Below are 19314 nucleotides of genomic sequence, written 5' to 3' on the forward strand. Positions count from 1 at the left end.
CTCGGGACCACCTTTCCAGAAGGCAGAAAACCAGAATATACCCTCTGACCAACCAATTCAATTTTCAGAATATTCTCTTTTGAATATAATTGGAAGACTTTATAAAAATGTATGTGTAAGCATGGCTCTCCAGCAAGTTTCATAACAGCAAGTAGATGAATGAACGAACAGAGCCTATGTGCACCCCGTGGAGGGACACAGATATGATGGACAAGTGCACCATCACGTTTACATCAGTGGGACACCGCGGCCATTAAAAATGACAATCTGATACGCATCTGCTGACATGAGTACATGACGCTCATATCACCAAGTGTGTACATTTGTTGGTGTGTATATTCACAGAGAGAAAGTTTTATAAGGATACACATTGAAATGTTAACATCAGTTACCTCTGAGTAATGGGATTATGGATGACTTCTATATTTTCATTTCACTTTTACTCTACAATTTAATTTTTCTAGGTATGGATTTGAGGTATAATTTTTAAATGTTTTAAAAACAAATATGGAAGTAAATTATATTTTAAAAGGAAGCAAAACATTTAAAATGATGTTAATTTCTGTTAACGACTTACCATGCCTTTGAATGTTCTAAACAAGAGTTGCGTGATTTTTGGTTTAGAAACCATTATAAATTAATCTTGTGAAATGGCAAAAGGTGTGGGTTGATGTACTTTTCCCTACATGGAAAACAGTGATTGATCAGGATTAAAGAACAAAATGAAAATCTATCTAATGGAAATACATGTACATAAATGCCTCATCTCATTCCTCAGGGTGTAGGAAATGTCTTTTCCTCCTCTTTTGACAAGAATGAAGCACTTTAAGGGGATAATCACATTTCTTGCTCATCATGGGTGTGTCGGAACCCAGTTTGGGGAAATCTGCAGATTTTGCCTATTACCTCATTGCTTTAGTCTCTGTGGTGCTGGCGAATTACCTGGCAGAGGGAGATGGTCTCAGCAGGAAGAGAGCGGGCATCAGCCACTCTGGGGGTGCGCCTCCCGGTGATCCTGGTGTGCTGTGCGGTCACATCTCCTGCCACCACTGGGAACGTCCTGCCTGGCCTTCGCTTGGCAGAGACAGAGGCTTCTCACATACCCACACTTACCCACGGGCATACTTAGTGTCCGAGCTCTCCAAATGATGGCCTATCTGTTCCAGACAGAATGCCCTGACACCTTCTGAACTGACATTTTCCAACAATGATCTGGGAGGAAGTTCACTAGCTCGTGTATGTTAGGAATAAGAAGGAAGCCGTGACTGGAGGGCAGCATGCCAGCAGGTTGACAGTGATCACCTCGGATGAGTGATTTTTGTCTTTCTTGGTTTTCCATATTCTTCTCCAATGAACAAGCATTATTTTTATAATAATAAAAAGGCCAATTAAAATAACAAAGTTTTACCAAAATGCTCATTTCCTGCATACGTCTCAAGCTCCAAAGGAGGCGGACTGGGCAGGGAAGCAGAAGCCACCTTGTGACAAAGGACACCTCTGGGTCTGGGGGTGAGGCCAGAGGCCAGGTGTGCAGGGAGAAGGCACCTGTGATAAGCTGGCCGAGGGCGGGCCAGAGGACGCGCTGCCAGGCTCTGCCGCTCCCAAGGATCTCTGGTCTGGCAAGGAGGGGCCAGGATGGGCCCTGAGACACGTACAAAGATGGTTCTGGAAGCCCAGGATCTCACAGCATTCCACATTACAACCCGTCCCAAACTGACTGAAAATGTTGAAAGGCTAATAAGGCCACTGCTTCCCCGTGCCCTGTGACAAGCTCTTCCACGCTGAGTATTGTCTTTACAGTCTGAGAAGTGCAGGAACTCATAAGAAAACTGCTGATGCCCCAATTCTGGCCAGCTTCACCTCACTGCTTTCGTCACTGTCACGCTATCCTAACCTTTTATGTCCTTCTGCTTTCCCAGAGAGGAGGACCCGCTTTGGGTTTGGAAGGGCTGTGCAGTAGGGCAAGGGGCAGACACTATGCGGTCACCAAGGTGCTCTGTGGGCGCCCGCACTCTGTGTTGACAGCAAGCCCTGCACAGCCGGGAGGAGCGGCTCTGAGATGCAGGACGTTGGGGAGGAAACAGTCTGCGCACCCCTCCTGCCCCCCCTCGGCCCTGGCTGTTCTGAGCTTCCCTCATCTCACCACAGCTCCGTGATCCTCTTCAGGATGACATGTCTAATGACTTCAGAAGGCCTGGGGCAGAAAAGTCCACTTTCCTTCCTGCAGCAGGGCAATGTGTCCGGATTCTGGATGATCCATCCTGAAAATGGTGTTGGACTCATTTCCTTTCAACCCCGGCCTCTTGTCCTCCTTCCAGTATGAAACTCCCTCGTGAGCTAATGCGACTGTTTGCGGAGGCTCTCCAGGGTGCCAGCACGGGCAGAGACCACGCCACGTGGACAACACTATGGAAACACAGACGCGCTGGGGCTTCGTCCCCCGCCCCCTGGTTCTGGAAGGGTAAGAACCTGACAGCAATCCTCCAACCCAGTGGCCTTGTTAGGACCTTGTCTATAAGGTGACTAGAACATCTCAGGGAGCCTTCACACCCACAGAAAATGACACCAGCTTCTAGTCAGACAACACATTGAAAACACAAGAGAGAATGAGCAGTTTCCATTTTAATATAAAAGGAGTCCTGTGCCTGGTAACGTCAGTTGGAGAACAGATTGGATACCAGCATTTAGTAAAACTCAGTTTAAGATTATAAACATTTTAAATATAAAAATAAGCCCTTTAATTAAAAAAGAGTACATACGCAGCCCTGAATACATCCACCAAACAAGTGGGAAGTGTTAAAAACGGGGCTACATCTGAATATGGTTCCAGGCCACAGTGTTCTCAAACCTCATAGGAAATTCTATACTGAACTTTTTTCAACATGTAAGTGATGCAATTGATCTCCTTCTCAAGCAGCTACATTTAAAAGGAGACTCTAGCGAGTAATAACCCTTTGGAGGCTCTTTTGAAGTGGCGGGGATTCTCCTGGCTCTTGCACGCAGGACAGTGGGGTTACCTGCATGACAACACCCAGCTGCTATCTGAACAGGTGACCACATCTGTCCAGAGACTGACATTTGCTGGAGGGTTCGCAACCAAAACTGGATGGAATCTTCCTTTTCCGGCCTGCATCTTCTAATGACTCTCGGTGTGGTTAAAATGTCCCTACAATGATAAAACAGCACATTGTGGGAGTTAATTTACCTTGGCTGAATGAATGTATCTTGGCTATACGTTCATCAATATGAAGCACTGTATTTAAAATGATGGGCTTACACTTGTAAATAATCTTATTTCTGAGGTAAGTACACATTTACAGAATGTATAAAACACACCATAATTAGGATATTTAAAGCATGTCCTGCAGTGCCTAGTACACAGAATGTCCTCCATAAATGACAAGTCTCTTTTCTCCTACAGATCTAAGAGAGGAAGAAAACAATGAATTTTTAAAAACGATATTGTCCACCTATGGAATACAGACTCAACACAAAAGCACTGCAGCAGGCAGCTCCCAGGAGCGCAGGGTCCAGCAGCTGCCAGGTTTCTCACCGTCCCCTCAGGGCCTCTGCCTGCCCTGCCTGCTGGAGCAGGCCTCACATCACTATACCTTCACCCATAGAAACCACCAGAAGAGCCAGAGGGCTGGACAGGCGGCCACACACTGTGCAGCTGTGAAGTGAGAGGCCTCACCCCACCTAGAGACCTTGTCACACGCAGCCACCATCCTGGCAAAGAGCAACATGGCTCTGTGGCCCACTGGCAGAGGCTGGCAGGGTGTCCTTGCTCTCCAGGACCACCCCTGGTGGCAGTGGGCCATGGGCCAGCTGAGGCCAGGAAGGGTGCAGGGAGCAGGCAGTCAGGTCTGTGATGGTGTCAGCTCCCGGGAAGGTGGGTGCTGACGGGGCCAAAGGGATCCCCAGGAGAGACTGAGGACTTGGAGAGCAGGGGAAGCAGCTGCAGGCTCACAAGCACCTGTTTCACACGGATGGATCATTCAGAACGAGATGCAACAGCGGCCACTGGCTCTGCCTGAGGGTCGGGGAGGCCTTCCCATGAGGCATCTCAAATGGACCATGAAGGTGGAGTAGATCCTACAGGACAGGGCATCCCAGGCAGCAAGCACAGCAGGTCAGAATGTTCCAGAACTGGAGAAACTGGGAGGGCCATGCCACGGCTCATGGTGCAGAGGTGCCGAGACTGGCTGGAGGGTGTGGCTGTGAGGGGCCCTGACACCCTGGCGCACAGCACTGTGTTTATTCAACAGGCCCGTGTTTCCCCAACAGTCTCGTTAGTACACACGTAGCAGGCGTTCCTTCATGGAAGGGTGCTTTGGAAACACTAACTCCAACAGTCTCCCTGACTGACTCCCAGGGCCCTTAACAGTTGAACACACATCAGATCGCCAGGAGGTGGGAAAGGAGGCAGCATTCCCTAGCCTCTGCGGCCAGGAAGCTCTCGGGACCCCTCAGCAGCAGGACCCCATGAGGAGGCACTGCTCCGGGGAGAGACAAGGTCAGGAAGAACTGCTCCTGGGGAACTCACTGTGAGGAGCCATGATGTAGGGGGTGGCGGGGGGGGGGGCACAGTGCAAGACTAGGAGGAAAGACCCCAGAGAAGACAGGCCTCTCAGGGGAGGGATGGTAAGACGGGACACACCGCTTTCCAATTCATTTCATTATTGGCATCCTCATGCCCCCCATCCCACGTGGCTCAAACAAGTGATTATTTTTCAAAGGTCTTCACTGTAGTATCTCACTCCTGCCCCCAGCCCCCTTCCCAGTGGGATGGGGTGTTATCTGAAGACATGCTGGAGGCAGAACAGAGAAGACTTGAACGACCAGATGGGCAGCTCCAGATCAACAAGTGGACCGAGAACCTTGAACACAAAGGACCTGTGGAAACTGCTCACTGAACCCTTTCTCCAGTGTGTGTCCCCACTTCACCCCAGACACTCAACATATTCCAGTTTGTCCGTGTCCCTCCCCAAGCATGGAGCCCATCCTATCCCTGACTCAGAAGTGAAGTCTGAAGGCCCCGGACTCTGAGGCCAGACGGCAGGGACATCCCTGCCACTAGAGGCACACCTGCCGGCGCCACAGAGGGAGAGCCCAGGACACAGGTCCTTGCTAAGACTCACAGCTGATTTCTCATCAGAAATAGGGAAGGCAGAAGGCAGTAAGATGATGTGTTCCAGGAGCTCAAAGACGGAAAATCAAGAATTCCCCATCTAAGAGGACTACCCTTCCAGAAGGAAGGTGAGATTAAGACCCCTCCAGATACACAAAAACAGAAAACCTGTCATCAGCAGACACACCCTAAAAGAAATATTGAAGGGAAGCTTTCAGGTTGAAACTACAGGACATTAGGTAGCAACTCAAATCCACATACAGAAATCATGTGAATGGGATTTTTGCCCTAATCATTACAATGAATATGAGTTTTTCCCCCTCCTCCATCCAATCTATCCTGTTTCAACGGCATGCCCTCCACCTCGGGTCCCATGCTTGAGGGCCCCTCTGGCCACTCTGGCTGTACCTCTCCCTGCAGTAAAGAACACACAGGGCCCACAGGATGTTCCCACACAGCCCCCGTCCCCTGGGCCTGGGCCAGCCTCTCCTGCCAGGGTGTTCTACTGAGGACAGCGCACACCACTGCTGCACTTACTCCCAGCCTGAGAGGTGCCCAAGGGGAGCTGTTGTGGAGGGCTATGGGAGGTGGCTGTGAGATGTGGATGGAGCCTGGATGCGCCCATGGAAGGTGCTCAAGATCCCTTGTCACAGAAGACAGAGGCTGGGCCGGAAAGAGATGTGGGGGTGGGACGGGGCCAGCTCTCCACGTTCTACTATGTCCCAACGTGGAACTCCAAGAAATTCAAGAACTCCATGTTTGACCCTGGCCAGCTACCTTGTTATGAAGCAGTTGAGGCAGTTGAAGCAGTTCAGGAGGGCAGCGCACGCATCGAGGTAAAGGAGGCCGCTTCCTGGGCTCATTTTGCCTCTCTGTTCCAGGTTTTCCCATGCGCTGGGACGTGTCCTAACCTATCCACATGAGACCCTTCCAGCGGTGGGAGTGGACAACAGGGAGAGAGCTTGGCACTTGGCACTACTCAGCAACAGCTTCTAACGGGCGACTCGGACAATGTGCTGCTTAGACTCGGCCTCTCCCAGAATTTCTTCAAAGGAAACAAGTTCGGCAAACAATCCATTCAGACCAGAGAACAGTAAGGGGTAGGTTGTGAGTCCGAGGGGTGGACCAGGCAGGAGCGTGTCCGTGAGCTCTGTTGCTCTGAGGCCAGGCTGGCGCTCACACTGCAGAGCAGATACAGGGCTGAGGACAGACTGAGGCATCTGCCAGGCGCAGCTCCAGCTGCCACAGGGGGCGGCGGACACGCTCCAGGTCGGAGAGCTGCAAGGGCCAAGAGCGCCAGCCGGGACCGTGGCTGAGCCTGAAAACTGCAGAATATGGAGGAATGTTATTCTAGGAAGTCTTGAGCTCAGGCCAAAAGAAAACTGTATGCACAGCTTTCCTGGACTTCAAAGCAGGCATTAAGGAGACCCTCCAAAATCCAGGTATTAGGCTTTGCTTTTACATAAAACGGCTTTGTCAAACTCACACATGGGCTCTGAGAGGGACCCCCGGCCCACAGCGGGGATGCTGGCGTCTTAAGCGGGCTGCCTCGTGAGAAGCTCCAGGCGGCTGCTCTGGCCACTGCTACCTTTAATGTGTGTTTGTTTCCCACCCCTCTTCGACCCCCCCACCCATTTCCCTCACCTCTGACTCTGGCACCACCCATCTCTGTGCCTGTGAGTGTGTGTGTGCATTTAGATTCCACACACAAGTGCGATCACATGGTATTCGTCCTTCTCTGATTTTTCTCACCCAGCATAATGCCCGAGGCCATCCGTATTGTTGCAAATGGCAGATTTCCTTCTTTTTACGGCTGAATAATATTGTTATGTACATGTGCCAAGTTCTTTACCCATTCACCCATCCTACTGTGCATGTTTGTCTAATATTCAACCGTGATGAATGTTAGCTCTAGTAGTTCAACTGCAGATTTTCTGTACAGATAATTCTATCACCTGGAAATCACAATTTAGTGTCCCCTTCCCAGTTCTTACAGCCATTGCTTGTCTCCCTGCGAGGTTCAGGACCCTAGTCCACTAAGGAGAAGTGGTGAGGGCAGGCGTGTGGGTTTCTTCATCAACAGAAAGGCTTCCACTGAGCATGACAATCCTTAAACCCCCCCAGGATAAACCCTTCTATTTCTGGTTTGCTGAGTTTTGCCACAGGTGGAATTTGGAGTGACTGAACACTACTCTGCATCTATTAAGATGATCGGTTGTATTGTTTTTCTCCTTTGAACAGACAATGCAGTAGTTTTTCTAATGTTAAGTCATCCATGTGTTTCTTCATGGAGGATTTTCTTAACTATAAAACCATCTGGGATAGTAGCTTTTTGATAACTTTCCCGATTTACTCCATCATCATTGGTGCTTATATTCTCCCTTCTGGAGTCAGTTTTGGTACTGAATTCCTCTTGGGGGCATCCCGGCTCTATGCCTGGCTCGGCCAGCCTACATATTCACACAGGCACTGCTCCCTTAGCACTGGAAAGATGTCATTCCAAGAACTTCTGGTATCTGTTGGTGATGCGAGGTCTGCTGTCAAATCATTGTTCCTCCGTGGGTGGGCAGTCACTCCTCTCTCCCAGCTCCATGGAACACTCTGTTCAAAGGCCTTCGGCCCTACCATGACGGACACGCAGACACGTCCTGTCCAAGACTCACCGTGGTTTTCCAGGAATACAAAACAAGTATAAACAAAAACACAGCGAACACTCAGTTCGAGACAAAACATTAGACACCTTGCATCGCCCTCAGCAGGCTGAGCCTCCTTCCTTCAGTAGAAACAACTTTATCATCCTGAACCAGATGTTCCTCCTTCTCAGGAGTGTTTTTACTCTTTTCGTTAACATGTATCTATGCTTTTCATTAAAGTTGTATGTACGTGGCATCATTCTATACAATCCTCCCATAATTTCCTTTTTTAAGTTCATCCATTTCCACTTCCCTGTATATTTCATTGAATAAACATACTTGAGTTCACTTACCTCTTCTACTGGCAGATTTAGGTGGCTTCTGGCTTTTTGCTAAGCAAACAATGCGACAACTATTTTGCACACACTTCCTTGGGCGTCTGTGAGAGTTTACGATGAGGATGAACTGTCTGGGTCACCGGGGACACCCACCACCTTCACCTGCTCTCCCCCGGCCCCAGGTGCCCATTACGCTGCTCCAGTGAAGTGGCACTACTCCACTTCCCCCTCATACATGCTTGGTATCCTCAGACATTTTTATTTTTCCTAATTTGATGCTTTAACTTGCATGTCCTTAACTACCAGTGAGGTTGAACATCCATTTGGTTTATCAGCTCACTGGGTCTCTTCTTTGGAATGTCCACTCACAGACTTGCCCATGTGCTACTCTACTCTGTGTGTCACAGATGTCTTCCCTGCCTTACAATATCTTCTTAAACAGCGACGGGGGATTCTGATATGCAACATACCTCGTGCAACTAGTTAAAAGTAGTAATCCCTTCCCTGAGGGTTTATCAGATTTTATAAATCAATCCAACTTCATATATATTCTCCTGTGTTTTCTACTGAAAGTTTTAGATTTATTTATTTTGAACATCAGGTTTATTAACCTTTTCCCCACCTCCCTGTATTTATTTTTGTGTGAGGTAAAGATCTAATCTTATTTTTCCTCATATATGGATAGCCAATTATCCCAGAACAATTTATACAGTACCTTGTTGTCCCAACTGACCTGTGATAACCTTCTCTGTCATATATCAAGTTGCCATATATGCACATTTAAAGCCCTCAACATTATTTCACTGGTGTGTTTGTCCATCCCTGGCCAATAATGGGTTGTCTTAGTTATCACAGCTTTGTGATATATCTCAGTGTCTGATGTGAGCTCCCTCACCTTGCTCTTCTGCTTCAAAACCATCTGGCTACATATGCCTTTCTTCAGTTCTGGGAAATTCTCAGCCACTATCTTTTCAAAAGTCATTATTCTTTTTAAATCAGACCTTGCAATTACGTTTTCCTCTCCCAGTCTCTAAATTTCTTCCCTCTGGATTTCCTGACACACCTCCATTCTCTCCGCTTTGACTCCTTCATCAGACTTTCTATCTCTTCACCCTCTTGCTATATTTTGGATGATTTCCCCAGAAAAATCTTCTAGCCCGCTAATGCTGTCTTTAACTGTGCTTAACCTGGTGATTTTCAGAACCTCAGTGATCACATCATTCACTTTTAGAAGGTTTTTTAAAACCTTTGAATTCTTTTTCATACTGTCCTCTTCTTTAATTATGGCTCTAGTTCTTCTTTAACCTATTTTTTAAAATTTTAAATGCTTGCCTTTATAGTGAGGTTCAGGTTTTTTACTATTTCAGGTTCTTGGAGGTTTATATTCTCCTGTTTGTTATAACTCCTGGTCCCCACCCCTCAATGGTAGGCTTGTTTATGAAGTTTATATTGTTTGTTGTGATCTCACCTTCAGTGAGGGCTGTTCTACCTCCAAATCCGATATGCTCTTGACAGCAGAAGCATAACTACGGGACGATTCTGCATTTGCCACTATCCAAGGCCTTAAGGATTTAAGAGTCTACCCATTTTTATTAATATTTTAGCCTTGGTTCTTGGGCCACTGTGGTAGAATAAACTTGAAGCCCACACCCATACATGACCTGGTATTTTAATTCCTAAGGCCCTTTTAAGTCACAGGCAAATCTTTAAGGTTCAGAGCTTTATGCAAGGGTCCAAATTTTCATGCACGTCCCCCACCACATTAGCCAAAGTCACATGTCCCTCTGGATGTTAGAATTCTAGCCCTAAGTCCCTGGGCCCGTTCTAGGACCCAGCTCAACAAAGGCCAGGGCCCAGCAACAGCCACAAGGGATATGTTTCTAGCTACTGCTCTACTTCCATTTTCTCTCTGCACTTGAAATGACTATGGATTTCATGTTCTTATTTGTAGCAGAAGGGGGCACACTTGCATTATAACATGCTTATAGGACATCTAAATTTTTCTTAAAGTCTTTTTAAAAATTCATTTTTCTTTTCATTCATTGCACCATCTCCTCACAATTTCACATATTTTATTCATAGACAATCAAAGTTTTTGTTTTGTTCTTCTGGTCATCTGAAGGTTCTCTGTTCCTTCCGAGCCTGGAAATGATCTCAATAACAGAGTTGAATTTTTTTAAAAAAAGAACTATTTTCTGGTATCCATATTCCAAAGAAAATAGTTCCTGTCAGAAGCTAAATCAGACACTTCGCCATGAGTCTATTCAAGCTCATCTATTTCAGGACTCACATTTGTCTACGCTGATAGAGACAAACTCCTGGCCAAGTTTTCATTCTCAGTTTGAGTAATTCAGCCTGTGTCTCAGCCAAAAAGCTCTCATTGTGTCTGGGAATGGTGTCCACGAAGACCCAGCATCTGACTGGTCCCTGGGCGCCAGTCGGGGAGTGAGGCTGGCACCTGGCTATACATGCACAGAGCAGCAGCAGGTGCGCAGGGCACAGCAGGCCAGTCACCTAGCCCTGCGGACCTCATTTTCCATACTTTTAAACTGAGGGATCAGACCAGTGAACTCTAGAATCCTTGACACACCTCAGAAAACGCATGGAGCACAGCACGGCTGTTACAGATGCTCAGTGAAAGTCTCGTTGATCCCTGCATGATTGTTTTCTTCTCTCAAGACCTAAGAATAAAGGACTGATGGGAACTGGCTGTTGCTGCAAGAGGACAAAGAGCAAACCACTGCACACTGGCCTTTAATCTTAATCTGTGTCAGCACATTACATCTCCACCCTTGGCCCTGGCCCTGGCCCCAGCCCGACACAGAGACACACCGTGTCAAGCTCCGCAGCCCTCCTGTCTGCGGGCACAGGACAAAGGCAGAGTCTCATTTACACCCAGTTCTGGGTCCGCTCCTGACTCAGCACAGTATCTGTAGATGCTACAGATGCAGGAAACAACTACCAATAAGACAAGTCGGTAAATAAAATAAAACAAACATTTTTAAAGGTCAACCTTTTGGACATAAAAAGAAGTACAAAGGAAAAATATTCACTTAGACAGAATAATCATACTTGGGCTCCTCCTGGTGTCCCTACAGGGCAAATGGAACCCAGAGCTTGAACCAGACACCTGACCCCTACCTTCTTATTCCCCCCCAACACACACACACACACACACTGTTGTCAGTGGATTTCAATGTCAAAAAGTGAGTAACATAGAGCCTTATGAAGACTCCTCCCTCAGCAGTTGCTCTCGACACTAATGAACAGGCTGTGTCCAAATCATTTGTTGCTGGGGAGGGGTAGCCCACAAAACCAAAAACATTCTCTTTCACAGGTTAGAACTTATGTGGCAATTTGGCAATTCAGCAATTCTTTACCAGAGTGAGTAATAAAACCCAGTAACCCCAGATAAACGAGAGCCAAGCAATGCCGGTGATGAGCAATATTAATGGGGCTGAGTGTCTCCGTCGGTCTAACACCCAAGCTCTCCACCCGTGTGACAGCCCATTCTGGCTCTGCCAGCTCCAAACGCTGAGCTTGCCGGACGAGAACCCGAGACCTGAGGGTGGGCAACAGGGGCCCAGAGGCCTGCACTGAAAACAGCAATCTGTTTCTCAGGAGGATCTGTCCACTCACAGGTGACTAGCCCAGAAGGGTCCAGCCAGAAAACAGAAAGCAATCTAGGTATTCCAAACAGGGGGCTCATCATGGGGGCCAAGTACACAGACAGCAAGGGAAGATGGCACACAGGGGAGGGCGAGGCGACCAAACACCTCGACCCGCCCCCAGCGGAGAGGACAAGGGCCGAGGCGAGTGACCACAGCCCAGGAGAGGGTGCCACTCGGCAGCAGCTGGGACCAAGGGGACAGCTTTGCAGGCGCTGGGGCCCTAGGGGGAGGTGCTGAGAGCCCGTCTCAGGAGCAGGGACAGTGAGAGCTGCCCCTGGCTTCCTCCCGCCTGCCCCCACACTCCAGTACCCAGGGTCGGAAGCCAGAGGCAAGGGAGTGTGGAAACGGTTTGCACCCTGCAGAGCAGGGGAGACGGGCTGAGAGCACAGGCCCGACCACACGCCGACCCATGAAGGGGGGCTTCCCTGCGGGGTCCAGCACAGGGGAGCCTGAGTGCCAGAGACCAGACACCACTGAGACACGCAGTCCTGAGGACCAGGCACTTCCCAACCGCAAACACAATGGCCTGAACCCGCTCTCCCCTGAGCTTCTGCCTTTCACCTGCCACCCATTATCTTCATTCGATTTTTGCAGAAACTGTTCACAGGCTCATTAGGCCTCATTTAACGGGTTAGAACTCAGAAAGAACAGCACCATTTCCTCTCACCTTTGGCTACTGTGGCCCACTGAGCCAAGCAGGCTGAGCTGATGGGAAGCGGCAGCTCTGGGCCCCTCTGGGCCCCTCCATGGAGGAAAGGAAGCCCCGGGGACAGATCCCTTTATGGATCCCCTGTGACCAGGGGCCGAGCAGATCCCGCAGAGGGGGAGCAGAGCCTGAGGCCTGTGGGAGAGGCCCCTGCCTGCCGAGGAGTCCTGACAAAACGAGGGAGACCTCAGGACTTGGAAGCAGGAAGGCAGCAGGGCCACTGGGAGCAGAACCAGTACTGCTGCCTCGGCCGATACCCGACTGTGCTCAGAACACAGCAGAGAACCAAGACGCAAAGGAGGGAACTGGGGGAGGCAGCAAAGAAGCAGAGTCCACCACATGCACGCTTCCTGGTAGGGCCCCTCACCAACTACCAATACAATGGCCGCTCCTCGCGGACCCAAGCCGCCACCTGGGTCGGCCCAGGTGCTACGGGCCAGGACCGGGACACTCTTGCGGGCACACGGAGTGCGCTTGTGAATGGAGCTGTGTGTGTAATGAAGTCTTCTGAAATCTGGGATTGCTGCCCATCAGTGATTTACTGCTAAGCACTTCTCTCTGGGATCTTGCATTTCTAAAAATACTATTTGCTCTTTATTTAACACTGAACCTTTTGATGTTCTAGAATATAAAAAGTGTCTTATTATTTTAAAAGCTTAGGGGAGAAACTAGCCATATTATTAGAAAAAGAAGATATATGCAGCTATAGCCTGTTCAAATATCAAGAGGTGTGACTTTTCAAATTCACATTTCAATCTTTATTTACATAGGACTTTTAGAAATAGTGTATGTAAATATTAAATCACCCAAGCCTGGGTGAAATTTTATTGAGAGTAACTACAAATAAAGGGGAACTGATTTTTTTCAAGTTGGTTTCTGAAATTTAGATGAAAAGAATATCGAGCATTAACAGAAAAATGATATATTTACATATCAATATAGGTTTTCTGCTCACAGATTCATTTCCTATGAAACATAACAGAGGCAAGCTTGGGAATTACAGAGGAAGGAAAAACCCTAATCAAATAGGTACTGTTGTTCAAACAGAATATTAGCTAAAATGATCCAATCACTTGCTTGAGCCAAATTTTTTTTCCCTGTGAGCCATTCATGCCAGACCACAACCTCTCAGAGAATTAAGAATCCATATTACATTCTAAGTGCTTGCCCAACAGATGGGGGGGATTTGAAAGATACATTCCATGGAAATGGGGTGAAAACAAGGAAGGTTAGTCAACAGCATTCATGCAATTTACCCATAATGGAGTCCTGTTCCTCAAGGTAAATGTCCCTTATTTGCATGCCAGGGCATGTCTGGCATTGTATCAATCAACCTAAATATGGTAGTTCAAATTGCTGGATTCTTGATTCCATCATTGTTCAGGATTATACAACATATGCAACATAATTTGTGGAAATGCTCCTGACAACAGTACAAAAAGGAGGAAAGCACACCTTTGTGGAGTGAGGTTGACACTAAGCTTTCTTTTCATATTTCCCTAACGACTTCCAATAATCAGCGGTTCACGTGGGTGAAATTGACAGCTTTAGGTCTTCATTTAAAACAAAATCATTGCCTCTCATTGTAAAACACAGTAGCCTGCAATGTGTCAACTGAAGACCTCTATAATTTATTGACTCAATCTCTTCGTACCAAAAACAGAGCAATAGGTTTCTCTAAAAATCTTTAGTGGGCAATCTAGGAAATACACAGACACACACATGGACACACGCTCCTGGTTTCTATGTGAAAATTAAACACAGTTTTATTTTATTGCAATTATAAAGATTCCAAATTTAAGAGAAAAAGAAAACACAAGAATTACAGATTATCAAAGACATATCATCTTGTCCTTAGAATAAGTTCCAAGTCAATAACAAAGGTATCATTACACCAATGTTCGTTTATTATATTCTGCCAGTAAAGGAGTCTGAGAATGTGACTCGGCAGTGCTGGTCGGCCTGACTTTGAATTAATGGTATGAATGCTGCGTTTCCCCTTCTCAAATCTGTGAAGTTTATGGGAACATGAAAGGAAAACTTAAACAGGAAAAAGAAAAAAAATGCTGATACCAAAGAGGAGTAATTAAATGAGATTGGGGTTTTTCTCCAAATGTCCTCAAATGATCTCTATTTTTACCAAACCCAGTGGCTTGTTCCCTTCCCTGAATTCTTCTTTTAGAAAGAATTTTAGTGTATTTTCAATTTCTACTTCCAATGTGAGGCTGAAAACAAATTAGTTTGCACCCCAGCACAATGCTAAGAAAAGCTTAAATCAATCTGCACCTTTTTATTTACATCCCTCATTCCTAAGAAATGTAATTGCCATTTTTATTAACTATGTTTTATGGATCTAATATTTAAGAACAAGTCTATCTTTTATGTCACAGCAAGAAGGTTAATGCACTTACAGACTCCCCGGCAATACATCTCAGGCAGGGCTGGGCCAAGTTCCTTCCGCTGTTCAGAGGAATCTATTTAACAAATCACAGCCACAGATGTATCAGAAGAGTGATTACTTACACTTTTTATTAAAATATTTAAATGGGCTTGCAGCTGGTCTGCTGCGAACAGGAACCTACCCCCACACTTGGTCGGCCCTGGAGGCTCTCCGGCGCACCTCTGGGCTGTGCCTCAAGCTCCTCACGACTCCAGGGCCCCGGGGCGCCCACCTTCACCTGAGGGCGGCCCCACTCCTGGGTGGCTGCTTGTAATCTCCTGCATGCCCGTTTCTGAAACAAATAGAATTTCACTTGAGATGATCTCATAAAACACACAGCACTCTAATTCAATCTGCTTTCTGAAAACTTCAGTGGCAAATACAGACCCTGTGGGGCTGGGGAAGTTTACAGGACGTTTGAGGAGTGATTTAAATGTTACCCTTCAGGAATAACCACTATCAATTACATGTAACCTCATTATTTCTAGCATTGTCTGGTATTTCTTTAGCTCTACAGATTTAAAATAGTCCTTTTAGACAATTTTGGTCAAAACTCAAGCAATAAACCACTGTGACTTGTTTACTGATACTGAAAATGTACAAAACCTATAAATTTTGTTCAAGAAACTAGTTATATGCTGTAACACCTTTTACCTAGTATCAAGTTACATATTTCCTTAATACAAGGTGAATAATTCACATGTGAATAATTCTTTGATACTGAAGAACAAATTTTATTTATTTTCAGGCTGCACACATGGTCCATAACTGATAACCTTTGGGAAAGTTAGCATTTGGTTTTTGATTCTCCATGAACTCAAGAAGATAAATCACAAAAGCAGTCCTCTAATGTTAAAGGAAAAAACTTTCATCCAAAAAGTCCAAGACTGTGTTCTGAAGGGCAACAATGTTTCTACTGACACAAGCTGAGAGTCAGAGGACCTCTGCAAATGGCCCCAGAGTGCACATTTTGCTGGTGCCAGCCTGCATCTGGGTCCCCGGACCAGCCTGTAGCCCCGCTGTTCCCACGCCAGTTGGAATGCTTCCTGTTACGCTGGCAGCATCCTGGAGTTGCACACAGACCAAGAGGCCACCGTCCTGGACTTGCACACTAACCAAGAGGTCACTGTCAGACCAGCAATAAGACACCCAAAACCATAAACATGACCTCCTGAAAAGCAACCACAAATCAAAAGAAAAATGCAATTCAACACTTTAAAAACATCACTAAATACATTCAAACACTTGATAATAGAAAAACCCAACTTGAACTAGAAACATAAAATTAAAACCAGAAAGAGCCAAAAACTAGAAGACAAAATTGAGATGCCACAGCAAAGTAATGGAATATAAAACAAAATTATCTCAGAAATGAGGAATAAATGATCAAGTGCCCAAAGAAAATACAGTCAAATGGAAATTAATGGAGGTTCCTGAGAAAAGGCAGGAATCAGTCAAGAGGAGAAACATGGCATGAAGAAGGTAAAAATGTAAGGAAGAAAAAGTCCTGGGGACGGGGGACAAAGAGGGAAAGTTTCACAAACCAGAGTTCCCAAAAGATGAACACACAATAGTGGAACAAAACTAACACTTAAAACCATAAGAAAGCTTTCCAGAAATAGAAAAAGGACTGAATAAAATGAAAGGTCTTACAGGGTACCTGGGAATATTAACCCAGAACAATCAACTGTGACATATTCTAATAAATCTGTGAGATATCAGAGATAAACGTAAAACCCACAAGGCCCCTGGGCAAAAAGATCAATGACACTGCCACCAGACTCCTCAAAATCAACACATTGTAAGACAACAACGGACCACCATTTTTTTAAAACTCAATGAAAGAACCAAGAATTTTTAAACCAGCAAGATGTCCTACAATTATCAAGACCACAGGAAAACGTTTCCAATACACATACATTTAGAAAAATTACCCCCATCAGCCCCTGCTGAGGATTTATGTAGGGCAAGCTTTACCTTAGTGATGACTGGGAAAAGTTTAGCAAAAGGATTTATGATGAACATTAAAATATTTAGATGTACATCTAAGACTAAAATAAAGGCAGGGTTAGATGAAAGACTAATGTGCAAATATTACATATTGTGACAAAGGAGAAATAACTTAACTGATAAATGGAAAATAAAGGAAGAGGGAAAATTCTGATTAATGTGTAGGTCACTATTATACAAGTAATAGGTATGTATTAAAGGATCCAGGGAAAAAATGATAAATCATATAATGAAGAGCTAAATAATAAACCAGGTTATTAAGGACATCAAATAGATTTAAATACAAAGGAATCACTAGAAAGCACAAATATGTCTAAGTCCAAAATTTTAAATCTCAATAAAAGAGCTAAGAATACAGATTTCATAGAGAAAGAAATAGCAAATACAACTGAATATACATAATTATAAATTATAGCAAGAAAACAAGCCATGTCAATGAGTACTGAGGGGCTTAACTGACCTACTAAATGAAAAGGAGTTTTAAGTAGGATCACAGAATAAGACCCAACTATAGGCTCTATACAACAAATACACCTAAACTAAAGTAATTCTGAACAGCTAAAAATTAAAAGGATGGACAAAAGCAGATGCGGTAAGTGAAAACAAAGAGGGCAGGAGTAGACCAAGTAGACTCCAAGCCACAGAGCATTAAACACACAAAGGATATATTTAATGCTAAAAGTTCACAATGAAGATGTAATGCTCATGGACATGAATGCATCAAATAATACAACCAACACTTTATGAAGGAAAGTCTACAGAAGATGTGAGGAGACACAGTTAGAAACATACTAACAACAGATTTGATACACTGCTCTCAGTGCAGGGCAGGGCAAGTATACAAAAAGTAAGTAGGTAGATCTGAACAATGTTATCCACAAGGTAAAATGCATGGATATATATACTGAACTCCATATCCTGCTGCTACAGAACATACATTTTATCAAGAATCTATGGGAGAGGGGCGGAAGATGGCGGCGTGAGTAGAGCAGCGGAAATCTCCTCCCAAAACCACATATATCTGTGAAAATATAACAAAGACAACCCTTCCTAGAATAAAGACCAGAGGACACAGGACAATATCCAGACCACATCCGCACCTGAGAGAACCCAGCGCCTCGCGAAGGGGGTGAGATACAAGCCCCGGCCCCGCGGGAGCCGAGCGCCCATCCCCCCCAGCTCCCCGCGGGAGAAGAGCAGGCAGAGCGGGAGGGAGACGGAGCCCAGGACTGCCGAGCACCCAGCCCCCGCCATCCGGGCCAGAGCGCAGACACAGTGCGTGCCCAGGGGGCCCTGGATGCTAGGGAAACAGGGCAGCAAGAACAGTGAGCGGGCACCGGAGGCCGGATGTCGGAGGACATAAGAAAAGCGCGCGACCATTTTTTTTTTTCTGCTTTTTTGCTGTTTTGTTTTGGCGAGCGCTTTTTGGAAGTCTTAAAGGGATAGGGACCCCAATACTAGGGAAACAGGGCAGAAAGACCGGTGAGCAGAGGCCTGAGGCTGGCACCGGAGAATAAAGAAAAACGAGCGAACACCTTTTTTTTTAAATTAAAAAAATTTTTTTTTTTTTTAATTTAAAATTTTTTTTCTTTTTTTTCTGGTGGTCGTTGTTTTGTTTTGGCGGGTGCTTTTTGGAAGCCTTGGAGGGGCAGGGCGGGTCACTTAATCCAGAGGTACGGAATCCGGGATCTCTGGGCACCCTAACCCCTGGGCTGCAGGGAGCAGGGAGGCCCCTTACGGAGATAAATAGCCTCCCAGCAGCACCTGCTCCAACGCGACTCCACCATTTTGGAGTAGCTGCCCGAGCCAGGCCACGCCCACAGCAACAGCGGAGATTAACTCCATAGCAGCCGGGCAGGAAGCAGAAACCCTGTCTAAGCACAGCTGCGCAGCACAAGCCACTAGAGGCCGCTGTTCTCCCAGGAGAGGAGGGCCACAAACCAACAAGAAGGGAAGTCCTTCCAGCCGTCACTCGTCCCAGTTCTGCAGACTATTCCTATCACCATGAAAAGGCAAAGCTACAGGCAGACAAAGATCACAGAGACAACACCAGAGGAGGAGACAGACCTAACCAGTCTTCCTGACAAAGAATTCAAAATAAGAATCATAAACATGCTGACAGAGATGCAGAGAAATACGCAAGAGAAATGGGATGAAGTCCGGAAGGAGATCACAGATGCCAGAAAGGAGATCGCAGAAATGAAACAAACTCTGGAAGGGCTTATAAGCAGAATGGATAGGATGCAAGAGGCCATTGACGGAATTGAAACCAGAGAACAGGAACGCATAGAAGCTGACATAGAGAGAGACAAAAGGATCTCCAGGAATGAAACAATATTAAGAGAACTGTGTGACCAATCAAAACGGAACAATATCCGTACTATA

The 19314-nt window shown here is 46.1% G+C and overlaps 1 protein-coding gene across 2 annotated transcripts in view; it reads right to left on the reverse strand.

Moving 5' to 3' along the window:
• C8H10orf143 (chromosome 8 C10orf143 homolog) overlaps positions 1 to 19314 on the reverse strand; it is a 108003-nt gene that overhangs the window by 41094 nt on the left and 47595 nt on the right. For both annotated transcript variants that reach the window (XM_057506490.1, XM_036923845.2), the window contains 2 exons: positions 15062 to 15211; positions 14891 to 14953 (listed from right to left, as the gene is read on the reverse strand). In XM_057506490.1, the coding sequence (XP_057362473.1) occupies positions 14891 to 14953; positions 15062 to 15211 (213 nt within the window). The remainder of the gene's footprint in view (positions 1 to 14890; positions 14954 to 15061; positions 15212 to 19314) is intronic.

The sequence above is a fragment of the Manis pentadactyla genome, chromosome 8, assembly GCF_030020395.1.
Source record: "Manis pentadactyla isolate mManPen7 chromosome 8, mManPen7.hap1, whole genome shotgun sequence".
Classification (NCBI taxonomy): domain Eukaryota; kingdom Metazoa; phylum Chordata; class Mammalia; order Pholidota; family Manidae; genus Manis; species Manis pentadactyla.